We start from the raw sequence: 11,832 nt of genomic DNA, 5'->3' as shown, positions 1-11,832 counted from the left end.
TTAATTTTATAAATAAATCGCGGTACAGCTGGCAGGCTCCTGAGCTCTTTGTTTTAACCATGGTTTAAGATGGTTAATCCAGGAACAGGGAGGAGAAAAGGACTAAGTGCAGGATCAGTACCCCAGCACCCTCTCATCAGACAATGAAAGTTTTCTGTGCACTAATACAGATCCTTAAGACATTGCCCCAGGCAATGCCCATAATCTAAAGGTTCCTTGAAGTCCTTGAAGTAAACTTTGAAGGATCAAGTTTCAGTTTTCTATTAGAATAGAAAGATTACTGTTGGGTTCAATCCAGTAGCTCATCTGCCCCCAGTTTCCTTGGGCACTGACCCCTTCATGCTGCGCCTTGAGAAAGGAAGCCTAGGCTGACTATCTAGACCGTCTTGCCTCAGTGTAGACCATCACAGCTACCTGTCTTTGGGGATCCCTAATATAACACATTCAGTGTTCTCCTTTCAGTCTTACTACTTTGACCGCGATGATGTGGCTTTGAAGAACTTTGCCAAATACTTTCTTCACCAATCTCATGAGGAAAGGGAACATGCCGAGAAACTGATGAAGCTGCAGAACCAACGAGGTGGCCGAATCTTCCTTCAGGATATTAAGGTGAACAAAAGATCCTAGGGGTGTCATACTTCATCATCTAGCCGTGTTTGGGTATCAGAAATCACTTAAACTAGCAGTTGCCCTTATAAAGTGATGATACACTGGGCTTTTGCCTTTCGTGGTTTTTTTAGGCTTACCATCTAAACTAAATTAGGCAAATAGTAATGTCCCTTTTGCCAAAGCGTGGTGGTTAGAGATGACGGGCTTGCTGATTTGTAGGTTAGTTGGTAGAGATGCATTAACCTATCCTCCTCGTTCAGAAACCAGACTATGACGACTGGGAGAGCGGGCTGAATGCAATGGAGTGTGCTTTACATTTGGAAAAAAATGTGAATCAGTCACTACTGGAACTGCACAAACTGGCCACTGACAAAAATGACCCCCATGTGAGTACTGGAAACCCAGGAAATAGAGGAAATCATTTGCCTTAGGGATTGGGAAAGCTGTCCACTAACTGTCTTGCCCATTGTTTTGTAGTTGTGTGACTTCATTGAGACACATTACCTGAATGAGCAGGTGAAAGCCATCAAAGAATTGGGTGACCACGTGACCAACTTGCGCAAGATGGGAGCACCCGAATCTGGCTTGGCAGAGTATCTCTTTGACAAGCACACCCTGGGAGACAGTGATAATGAAAGCTAAGCCTCAGGCTAATTTCCCTATAGCCATGGGGTGACTTCCCTGGTCACCAAGGCAGTGCATGCATGTTGGGGTTTCCTTTACCTTTTCTATAAGTTGTACCAAAACATCCACTTAAGTTCTTTGATTTGTACCATTCCTTCAAATAAAGAAATTTGGTACCCAGGTGTTGTCTTTGAGGTCTTGGGATGAATCAGAAATCTATCCAGTCTATCTTCCAGATTCCTTAAGTGCCGTTGCTCAGTTCTAATCACACTAATCAAAAAGAAACAGAGTATTTGTATTTATTAAACGCCTTAGTTTGGGCAGTATACTAAGGTATGGCTGTCTTGGATTCAGACAGGATTAAGGGTTCCTGACTCTCAATCCAGTGTCTGAGCTAAATGTTTCCGATGGTTCAGTCTAGCTTTCATAATTTTTATGAATGAAAGGCATTAAAGGCTGAAGTAGTCCTGGACTGCTGATTTTATCTATTAAACTAACCATTTGATTCAGGCTGTCATAGGACATGTTCTTCAGTGTGGACAGCTATATGGCTGTGACTGGATCGGTGTCCTGCTGGTGTACACACCAGAGAGGACCTGGCTGGCGAAGCATCCCCGTTGGGAAGCACGTTAGGAATGTGCTTCATCCCTAGTGAGAATGGGAGAGAATTAACAGTGTGAATATGGAAGGAACCTTCATTTCAAATACTAAAATGTTGCAGTAGGAGAACAAAGGTTGAGAGGATCCCTTTTTTTTTTTTTTTGAGACAGGGTCTCACTCCATCGCCCAGGCTGGAGTGCAGTTGCTCAGTCTCAGTGCAACCTCCGCCTCCTGTTCAAGCAATTCTCCCCTCAACCTCCTGAGTTGGGACCACGGGCACATGCGACAACACCCAGCTGATTTTTGTATTATTTTGGTAGGGTTTCGTGTTGGCTAGGTTGGTCTCAAACTCCTGACCTCACATGATCTGCCTGCCTCCACACCCAGCCCAAGACAAGATTCTGAAATAACATCCTTTGCTAAACAAGCCACAGATGTTTGCCAAGTTCCTGTCTAGCCCTAGAAGCAAGACTGAAACTGTTGCCCTTTTAAGTTTTCAATTATAATAGCTGGGTGTTCTGACTGAAAGTAACTGCTTGAGAATCCAGAAAAGGGAAGTTATACACCCTCCCCTCATGATTGGGGCTGAAATGGGGTGTTTCCAATTGGGTGAAAGTGCCCAGAAAATCTGGAATAAAGGGAAACATCTGATTTTGTGACAGCTTCGGGCTGACCCCAAGGAAGCGTGAAGTATTTTGGTGAGGTGCCCCAGGCAGTGAGAAAATGACCTAAGGGCCCCGGACACCCTCAATGTCACCATCACTAGTGCTTGGGTACTACCCTAAATGGTTATGGGGAAGTGTTCATCTGTCATCCAGCTGACTGCCACCCCATGGTTTTGGGTCAGCCACCCTTGCTCAAAGTAAGTTGGGGCCAGTGATAACATCTGTTCAGCTAAGCCTGGCCTGTCAGCCCTGGGACAGTTCTCTAGCAGCGCTCTGGTCAGCACAACCTCAGCTGCCTTCACCTGCTCCCTAGAAGTCTTCCTGCTGATACCAGGCTCTTGGGTGAAGTGAGAAAAGGTCCCGATCACTTCCCTAGGACCCCTGTGGAGGTGGCCAAGTATATACCCCAAGCCAGTGCTGGGCATAGGTCCAGCGTGCTCTGGCAGTGATGGAACCCTAGGAAATTGTGGAGGAAGGGTAGCTTCAGAGCAAGGGAAGCTGGGGTGGGGCACAGGGCAATACAGTGCCCCTGGTTCGGGTAGAGGACAGACCTGTTTTCCAAGGCCCAATAAGGATCCACGTGATCTTTTAGTGTAGCGTGTATGTTGGTTGTTGATAGTTCCAAAGGTTTTTTGAGATGACTTTCGGGGATCTCTGGCATATCCGTCAGGTTAAACTCCACGGTTTTCCTCCTCACGTGAGATACTTCTGAGTGCTCCATCAAGGCCCCATCGCTCCCTGAGAGCAATTCAGAACAGTTCTTGGCCCCAGAACTCACAGTCTTTAGGCTTTTGTCTTTGGTGTCTATGCCTGTGACACTGTGAAGTTTTGACAGCACTGATGGTTCTGGGGGGAAGAACATGGGAGTGGGGCTGAGGGGCGTCTGTGGGGCACTGTAGTAGCCTGGCCTCTGATACAGTGGGGCAGACTTGAAGGCGTCTACAGCTTTAAGCTTCCAGGCCTTGTTGTCTTCCTGGCCCCTAACGTTCTGTTTGACTGCCTTGTGGTTTTTGGGCAGGCCCTCGTGGAGAAGGGATTCCCTCTTGGGCCACAGTAGTTTGGTCCTTGAGTTTGCCCTGGGAGGATGGTGATCATGGGACTGCAGCCCTAGGAAGCGGCCAATGATGCCAGTGTGAGCGTCCTCTTTGTCCTCCTGATTGGGCTGAAACTCCATCTCCTCTTTGTTCAGGCTGGAAAGAAGCAGGAGATGCAGGGCTGGGCCAGTGGACAAAGGACTAACACCTGGCCTTCTCTCTTACCCCCTCCTCTCTCTCGGTTGGCCCAAGCCAAGGCCACACCATCTTCCTCACAATACCCCAGCTCTCACCTCTCTCCTGATCCATCCTGTACCTCCCGGTGATCCCTCCAGGCCCTGCTCACCTCACTGTTCGTTGACTCCCTCTTGACCAGAGTTAACACCCAACCCCCTCAACCACCCCTGCCTGGCATGTAAAGCCCTCCTCATCATTCACTTCCCCTTTAAAACCCCCCCACTCCAGGCAGTTAGAAACACTGGTGCCCTGGCATGAGTGGTTCAGATGAGGCCCATGAGTGACTCTGGGCAATGCCAGGGATTTGTAGTTCCAACTGGGAGCGACATCCACAAAGGGAAATTTGGCTTCCTAGCAACAGGCATCCCAGGAGCCCAAGACCTTTACCCTGCAACGGAAAGCTTATCTACCACAGAGTATGGCCTGCCCTTGCCCAAGTTCAGATTCTTCCCATGTTCCATGGCCCAGCTCCAGACCCTGCTGGAAGCCACCTCCAGGCAGACAAAGGTGACTGTGTTCCATGTTCTGTCCCTTTCCTAGATGTCCAGTACTTTGTACCTTGTATCCACAGTTTGAGGCTTGGGTTTGAGCTCCCTCCGTAAATTGCGCATTCCTTGGAGACAAGGTCTATGCTTTATTGTTCTGTTTTCAGCTTTCCCCCCCACAACCTTCAGCTGCTGGGGTACAGACCATGTAGGGCTCAAAGTCATCCTCCAGAAATGTTTATGACCTAAGCAAGCCTCCAGCCTTCATTTGATCACCTTCCCAACTCTTCCTCAAACTATAGACTCTAGTTAAACTCAATTGCAGTCCAGTAGGATACTTGGTTCTTAAAAGAACAAGTGGCCAGGCACGGTGACTCACACTTGTAATCCCAGCACTTTGGGAGGCCGAGGAGGGTGGATCACCTGAGGTCAGGAGTTTGAGACCATCCTGGCCAACATGGTGAAACTCTCTCTACTAAAAATATAAAAATTAGCCAGGCTTGGTGGCAGGCACCCGTAATCCCAGCTACTCAGGAGGCTGAGGCAGGAGAATTGTTTGAACCTGGGAGGCAGAGGTTGCAGTGAGCCGAGACTGTGCCACTGCACTCCAGCCTGGGCAACAAGGGCAAAACTCCGTTTAAAAAAAAAAAAAAAAAAAATGGAAAGAGAAAAGAACAAGCCGAGAACAGCACTGGATACTGTGGAAGAAAACCTTGAGTATGAACCCTGATATGTGCCCAACACTCTAAGGCACTTTCAACTCTTGTCCTGGGGAGAAAGGACCAGCTGGGATAGCCCTTCAGCCCACTGCAGCTCAAGAGGGATTCAGATGGAATCAGGGAAGTGGGACTATGTGAGGATAAGTCTGGCTGCTGTGGGTGGCCTGAGCCCTTTACTCGGTAGGACAAAGTCAATTCAGGAGGTACCTGTGATGGCCTGGCTGCCTGCTAGGATATGTTTGCTGCCCCTTCCCCATCCCAGGGAACCCCACTTCCACTTCCCATCCAAGCACCGTAGCTTATCAGAAAACACAGTTCTGACACCTATAATTCCAGCACTTTGGGAGGCCAAAGCGGGCAGATTACTGGTCAGGAGTTCGAGACCAGCCTGGCCAACATGGTGAAACCTCGTCTCTACTAAAAGTACAAAAATTATCCGGTTCTGGTGGTGGGCACCTGTAATCCCAGCTACTAGGGAGGCTGAGGCAGGAGAATCACTTGAACCCAGGAGGCGGAGGTTGCAGTGAGCCGAGATCACAACACTGCGCTCCAACCTGGGTGACAGAGCGAGACTCTGTCTCAAAAAGAAAAGAAAACATAGTTCTGGATGACAGGAGCCAGGTCCTAACCTTCCACTGCATCACTGATCACAGGCTGTCCTTCGAGTAGCAGATGCACCATTTGCTAGCTATGTGGCCTTGGGCAACTTACTGTTTCTGAACCTGTACTTTAATCATCTGAACACTTGGGATAACAAACCAAAATTATTGGGAGGAAAAAATAGTTACTATTTATAAAGAGCATAGTACAGTGCCTGACACTTACTGAGGCACCCAGTATGTATTACCTAGTGCTATTCTAAGTTCCTAGGCCCTGCACTAGGAGGGGCTTCCCACCCAGCCCCCTGGCACTGGCCATACCTGATGTTGAAGGTGGAGCCCATAAAGGAGGCTCGACGGAACTGGGCGGAAGCAGCTGTGTAGGGGGGGTGTGGCTCAGGCTCATTCCAGTACATGTCTGGCTCCATCCGAGGCAGGTCCTGGTGCATCTCATCCACAGCCAGCAGGGACACCTGGTCACCAGGGGCAGAAGAAGTCCCACAGAAAGGTCATCCCAGGCAGGACCTTGTACGTGCCTGATGACTTGGAGGAATCTCTCCCTCTCTCTGGACCTCAGTTTCCCTGTCTGTGAAATGGGGAGATGGGTGCCTGCCTGCAGCCTCAGAGATTGAGGTGAGAATCCTGTGAGTGAATGGCTGCAGGAGCGAGGAGGGGAAGGGGTGATCATTCACTGTGAGACCTCCCTACAGAACAGTGGGGTCCTCTCTTTGGGTCCACTGTGGGGAAGGTCCATGGTATGGCCTCTCTCCCTCTCCCCATACCTGCAAATTCCTATCGACAATCCAGTTGGTCTCAAAATCATCATCGTCCTCTCCAAACGGGTTGATGAGCTGCTCTGCCACCTTGGGGACAGGTGAGGCTCTGTAAACCCTCAGGCAGGACTCCTCAAAGCCAGCCTCCCCACTTAAACCTCAGCTGCTGCCATTTCCACACCACATGATGCCCTTCCTGCCTGACCACTGTCTTCAAAGCCAGAGTTTAGGGCTCCAGCCCCCCACACCTGTGGGCACCCACACACTTCTGGACACAGCCCCTCTAACTCTCCTGAGCCAGTCCTTCCCTGAGCACCCACAGTTGTCCCTGAGTGTATCACTCGGCTGAGTCATCACCTTTATCTCACCTCATGTATCTTACCTGGAGTTGCATAATTTTATTCATTCCTGCAACAAAGATATATACTGAAGCTGGGCTGAACTAAAGGGCGGTCTAGGTGGGCAGATTACTGGATAGCAATCTCTAAAATGCCCTAACAAAGCCCCGAAGAGGTGGCACGTCTCTGCCTTCGGGGTCCAGGGGACATCTTGCAGGCCACTGAGGCACCTTGGAGAATTTCAAGCATAAAAGTGTGATTTGTTTTGATCTGTAGAAACCAAAGATAACTGGGGGGCAGGGGGAATTTAGAGAAATAGGAATGCATGCGTGTGTGTGTGTGTGTGTGTGTGTGTGTCACAGCAACAGGAAGGGCAGAGATGGAGACTTACACCCCCACTACCAAAAAATAAAGGAAGGTAGGAAGGGAGAGAGAGTGGGTGGGCAACAGAAGGAAGGAAAGATAAAGAGTTGGAGAGAAAACTGGGATTGAGAACTCCTGTTTGGCGTACTGGCTGTGGTGGGAGGGAATACCTGGACAAGCCACTCGAGGTGAGGAACAAGACACCCCAACAGGCATCTTGAATAAGGAGAGGTGGTGCCAATCTGCCTTGTAAAGGGCGGAGCTAGTGAACCTTAGGGCTTTTGTGTGTGTGGTGGTGGTGGTGGTGGTGGTTGTTGTTGTTGTTTGAGACGGAGTTTCATTCTTTTGCCCAGACTGGAGTGCAGTGGTGCGATCTCAGCTCACCGCAACCTCTGACTCCGGGGTTCAAGCGATCCTCCTGCCTCAGCCTCCCAAGTAGCTGGGATTACAGGTGTGCACCACCACGCTTGGCTAATTTTTGTATTTTTAGTAGAGACGGAGTTTCACCATGTTGGTCAGGCTGGTCTCGAACTCCTGACCTCAGGTGATCCACCCGCCTCGGCCTCCTAAAGTGTTGGGATTACAGGCATGAGCCACGGCACCTGGCCTCAGGGGCTTTGTTTTAAGCAGAGATGAGAAGTGTCCTCACCAGCAGGGCCTGCCACTGCCACTCCGATTCCATGAATTCCCCTATTCTCTGGACAAACGTTTGAAGAATATTCTCTTGAGGGAGCAGCAAATGGTTAGACTGACTGAGCTCTCCTTGTCCCTCAAGCTGCTAAGTCTGGGCCTTGGGTGCAGCCTTGGAAGCAGACTCAGGCCTCAAGAAGGCCCCACTGGAGTCTCAGTTTCCTCATATGTAACAACATGGGAATGTGCAGACCAGAGGGCTGTGGTCGGGGCCCTGCTCGCTGCTTTCTACCCATGAGACCTTCCTTTCCTGACAATGCGTCCTCGTCTCAGGCAGCTGCTGGCCATGACCCCTCTGGCCATGCCTCCAGCCGAGAGGGGCCCTGGAGAGGCTCACCTTCAACCAGCCAACATAGAAGAAGAACTGCAGGAATGTGAAGACGGGCACAACGAGGTCCAGCTCATGGCCAGGGTAGGCCTTGGCCGGGTTCAGAAACTGCCGCCCAACTAGACAAGTCAGGAAGAAGCTGTACACCGCCACAGTCACCACCTGGAGGAGGACGAGGAGGAGGAGGAGGAGGAGGAGGGTGCAGCAGCAAAGGACTAGGTGGGAACCCTGAAATCAGGATGCTCCCGGGGCTGGGAGTCTGAGACAGGAGACCGAGGCCTTGTTCTGACTTGCACACTCACGTGACTTAGAGTCTCTGTTAACCGCCCCCCTTTTTTTGTTTGTTTGTTTGAGACAGAGTCTTGCTCTGTCGTCCAGGCTGGAGTACAGTGGTGCGATCTTCACTCACTGCAACCTCCGCTTCCCGGGTTCAAGCGAGTCTCCTGCCTCAGCCTCCCAAGTAGCTGGGATTACAGGCATGCGCCACCATGCCCAGCTAATTTTTGTATTTTTAGTAGACATGGGGTTTTGCCATGTTGGCCAGATTGGTCTCAAACTCCTGACCTCAGGTGATCCACCTGCCTCAGCTTCCCAACATGCTGGGATTACAGGCGTGAGCCACTGCGCCTGGCCAACCTCTCTTTAAAATGGGGATAATCACACCACCCCTACTGGACTGCGTCAGGCAGGAGCCTGGTCTCTAAGAACTCGGCACTTCAAAGTCTAGACCCAACTTCAAAGTGCGGACCCAACTCCTGGGGGAGCCACTTACTCAGCCTCTAGGTGAGCCCTTCCCATCCCAGCTGCTTCCTTGGTCCTTCCAGCCTCAGTTTCCCAAAAGGGCAGCCTTGCCAGCCTAGTCCTCACCTGTGTATACACCAGTGGGATACTAATCCAGTCGTAGGCATACAGGTGTCCACACTGAGTGCGCAAGGTGTTCATCTCCTGGGGGGCAGCAGGGAGGGATGGGGTTCTGAACACCACCTGCCCCCACCCTGGGCTCACCCCCACGCTTCTCCAAGTACCAGGGCCTGGTACTCATGGTCCATTCCTGGCTGTGTGGTCATGGGCAGCTCACTAAACCTCTTTGTGTCTCAACTTCCTCATCTATCAAAAAAGAACCAGGACCTCACAGACTCAGAGAGGAAGGAGGGGCATCTGAGGAGGGACCACCTCGGGCTGTGGAATGCTGTTGGAAAAGATTCTGCAACCCCACTTCGGGCTCTGGGAAGACTCTCGGGAGCTCGAGCCTTTTCTTTGCAGGAAACCTTGTTTCCTGTGGACCACAACCCTTCCCACTCCGCGGCAGCTCTGTCTGCGTAGTGGACTCACGTTCAGCAGGCTCTGGAGCAGGATAGGGTCCCGGATTCGACCTCCAAGCCACGCCTTCATTGACAGGTTGGCAAACCACACCCAGGGCACCCAGAACATGTTGTGTGGTAAGCTCAGCTTCTCCAACTGCTTGTGTTCTGCCGGGGTCATAAAGCCTGCAGAGTGGAGTGAAGAAAGCGGTGGGTGGGAGAACCTGCAGAAGGGATGGCTGGCATCCGGTGGCCAGGCCAGGACCTGCTGACCTATAGGAACCTCAGCACTCCTTTGCCATCTTCTTTCTTTCAACAACAACAATATTTCTGAGCACCTACTATGTGCTATTCTGGGCTGAGCATGTGGGCAGGGTATTTATTTATTTCCAGAGACTGGGTCTGGCTCTGTCACCTAGGTTGGAATGCAGTGATGCGATCCTAGCTCACTGCAGCCTGGAATTCCTGGGCTCAAGTGATCCTCCTACCTCAGCCTCCCGATACTCAGCCTCAGACTACAGGCACAAGCCACCATGCCCTGCTAATTTTTAATGTTTTTGTAGAGATGGGGGTCTCCCTACGTTGCTCAGGGGCGTCTCAAACTCCTGGGCTCAAGCGATCTTCCCACCTTCGCCTCCGAAAGCGCTGGGGTTACAGGCGAGAGCCACCACGCCTAGCCTGGATCTGTCTTATTAACCAGGACCAGTTCAGGCAAGGCTGAGGGGGAGTCAGAGACCAATGTCCCATACCTCGAGAGTGGAAACCGGAGATCAGAAGGGGCAAGGGCAGAGGGAGGTAGACCCTAGTACCTCACCAGTTCCCAAGCCATCACCCTTCTTTCCATTATCTCTCAAGGGTCCTCAGACACCTACTCTCGGAGGGTGGGCTCCTGGCCTCGCCCCACCTTCAGACACCTGACTCTGTCCCGCCCAATTGGACCCCCAAATCTTGACCCCACCCCACTCTTGGCTTCACCCAATCCCCTGAGTCCGGGGGACTTTGGCTCCACCCATCTTCCATTGTTGCGGAGCCCATCATGGCCCCTGGCTCCGCCTCATCCGCCCCGTTGCTCCAGATCAGCCCACCTGCTTGCACCAGGTGCTGGGCGCTGGGGAAGCGCTTGTAGACCGCGGTGCTGACGCTGCGCAAGATGAGCACGTTGCCCAGGTTGGCGTAGCGGATGAGCGTGCGCCGCAGCAGCCGGCCTTGCTCGTCCTTGCCTTCGACGAAGCCCGACACCAAGCTCATGAGGCGGTCGGGCCACGGCAGGTTCTCGTACTGGTTCCACCAGCGGGTCACGACCAGCGTCACGTAGAAGCCTGGGCAGGAGGGGCGGGGGGCGAGGGGCGAGGGGCCAGGCTGCGGCCAGAGCCCAGGGCCCAGCGCCGGGTGATGCCTCGGCTCCTCCAGCTTTCTGCTGCGAGCGGGCCTAGCCCCCAACCCTCCTGGAAGGCGCTCAGGAGCGGGAGGCAGGCAGAGCCTCTCATGGAGGCGCGAGAGCTCCAAGGGTTCTGTCTCCCGGGGGGCCCCCTGCTGGTCCCAGAAATCCGCCAGACACCCTCCCTCCCGCGCAGGGGCTCCAGGGACCATGATGTCAGCGCTTCCCTCAGAAAATGGGGTTTTCATTGCTAGCAGCAGGACGTCTTACCTAACGTCTAACTTCAGTCTCTCTGGCTGCAGTCCGCACCTTTCCCTGAACTACAGAGAGGCGCCGACCTGCCGCTGGCGTCCCCGCTTCCCCCACGACAGCCCCTTGCCTCAGCTCCTCGTGGTCCTCCCCTGGCCTGTCTGGAGCCTGGGCGGCCACGGGGACCCAGAACAGCCAGAAGGGGGAACTCACCCAGCACGAAGGAAATGGGGATGAGCTGGATGTAGCTGTCGCAATACAGAGTCAGCTTCTCAAACATCAGCTGTTGCTCTTCTGTGAGGGCCAGCCTGGGGGTGGGTGTGGGGGTGGACATGTGTGGACGCAGCAGCGAGGAGATGGCTGAGACTGTCCCCAGGTCTAGCCCGGCCCTTTTTCAATTTAAAATGCTGTCATATATTCTGTGATTATATCTGTCCTCTATTTTATTGTTTAGATACATGTTTTTGGTTTATTGGTTTTTGTTTGTTCGTTTGTTTTCAGATAGGATCTTGCTCTCTTACCCAGGCTCGAGTGCAGTGGCACAATCATGACTTACTGCAGGAGTGGGACTGCCTCGATGCTGTCCCACATTTTCGCCAGCCCAGGTCCCCTCCTGAGGCTTGAGCCAGGTCCATGATGCTCCTTGTGCAGCCCCTAACCCGGACAGGCTAGAGGAGGCCCCCTCCAGTGGTTTCTTGTGGGGAGAATCCTCACACTGGCCACTGGGAGATGTGTAGTTCAGGTCCTGCTGCAGAGGCCAGTTTCAGACACCCTGACCCTTTGAACGCAGCCAGGGGTCAGTTTTTAAAAGCAGGCCAAAACAGAGTGTTTGGGCCGGGC

General features: G+C 52.3%; 2 protein-coding genes across 5 annotated transcripts in view; one reads left to right on the top strand and one right to left on the bottom strand.

Moving 5' to 3' along the window:
* FTH1 (ferritin, heavy polypeptide 1) overlaps nt 1-1,691 on the top strand; it is a 4,521-nt gene extending 2,830 nt beyond the window's left edge. Inside the window, exons 4-6 of the mRNA XM_011993570.1 lie at nt 401-609; nt 870-995; nt 1,087-1,691. Of these exons, the coding sequence (XP_011848960.1) occupies nt 401-609; nt 870-995; nt 1,087-1,251 (500 nt within the window). The 3' untranslated portion in view covers nt 1,252-1,691. The remainder of the gene's footprint in view (nt 1-400; nt 610-869; nt 996-1,086) is intronic.
* Nucleotides 1,515-11,832, bottom strand: part of BEST1 (bestrophin 1) — a 16,288-nt gene continuing 5,970 nt past the window's right edge. For 2 of the 4 annotated variants that reach the window (XM_011993352.1, XM_011993353.1), the window contains 9 exons: nt 11,206-11,300; nt 10,451-10,684; nt 9,397-9,551; nt 8,932-9,009; nt 8,074-8,226; nt 6,355-6,435; nt 5,894-6,045; nt 3,050-3,688; nt 1,515-1,881 (listed from right to left, as the gene is read on the bottom strand). In XM_011993352.1, the coding sequence (XP_011848742.1) occupies nt 1,863-1,881; nt 3,050-3,688; nt 5,894-6,045; nt 6,355-6,435; nt 8,074-8,226; nt 8,932-9,009; nt 9,397-9,551; nt 10,451-10,684; nt 11,206-11,300 (1,606 nt within the window). In that variant the 3' untranslated portion in view covers nt 1,515-1,862. Of the gene's footprint in view, nt 1,882-3,049; nt 3,689-5,893; nt 6,046-6,354; nt 6,436-8,073; nt 8,227-8,931; nt 9,010-9,396; nt 9,552-10,450; nt 10,685-11,013; nt 11,176-11,205; nt 11,301-11,832 lie in introns of those variants that run through there. The other 2 variants (XM_011993355.1, XM_011993354.1) reach the window with 2 other exon arrangements.

Source organism: Mandrillus leucophaeus, unplaced genomic scaffold, assembly GCF_000951045.1.
Source record: "Mandrillus leucophaeus isolate KB7577 unplaced genomic scaffold, Mleu.le_1.0 Scaffold43, whole genome shotgun sequence".
NCBI lineage: Eukaryota > Metazoa > Chordata > Mammalia > Primates > Cercopithecidae > Mandrillus > Mandrillus leucophaeus.
This window is presented reverse-complemented; position numbering and strand designations above follow the sequence as displayed.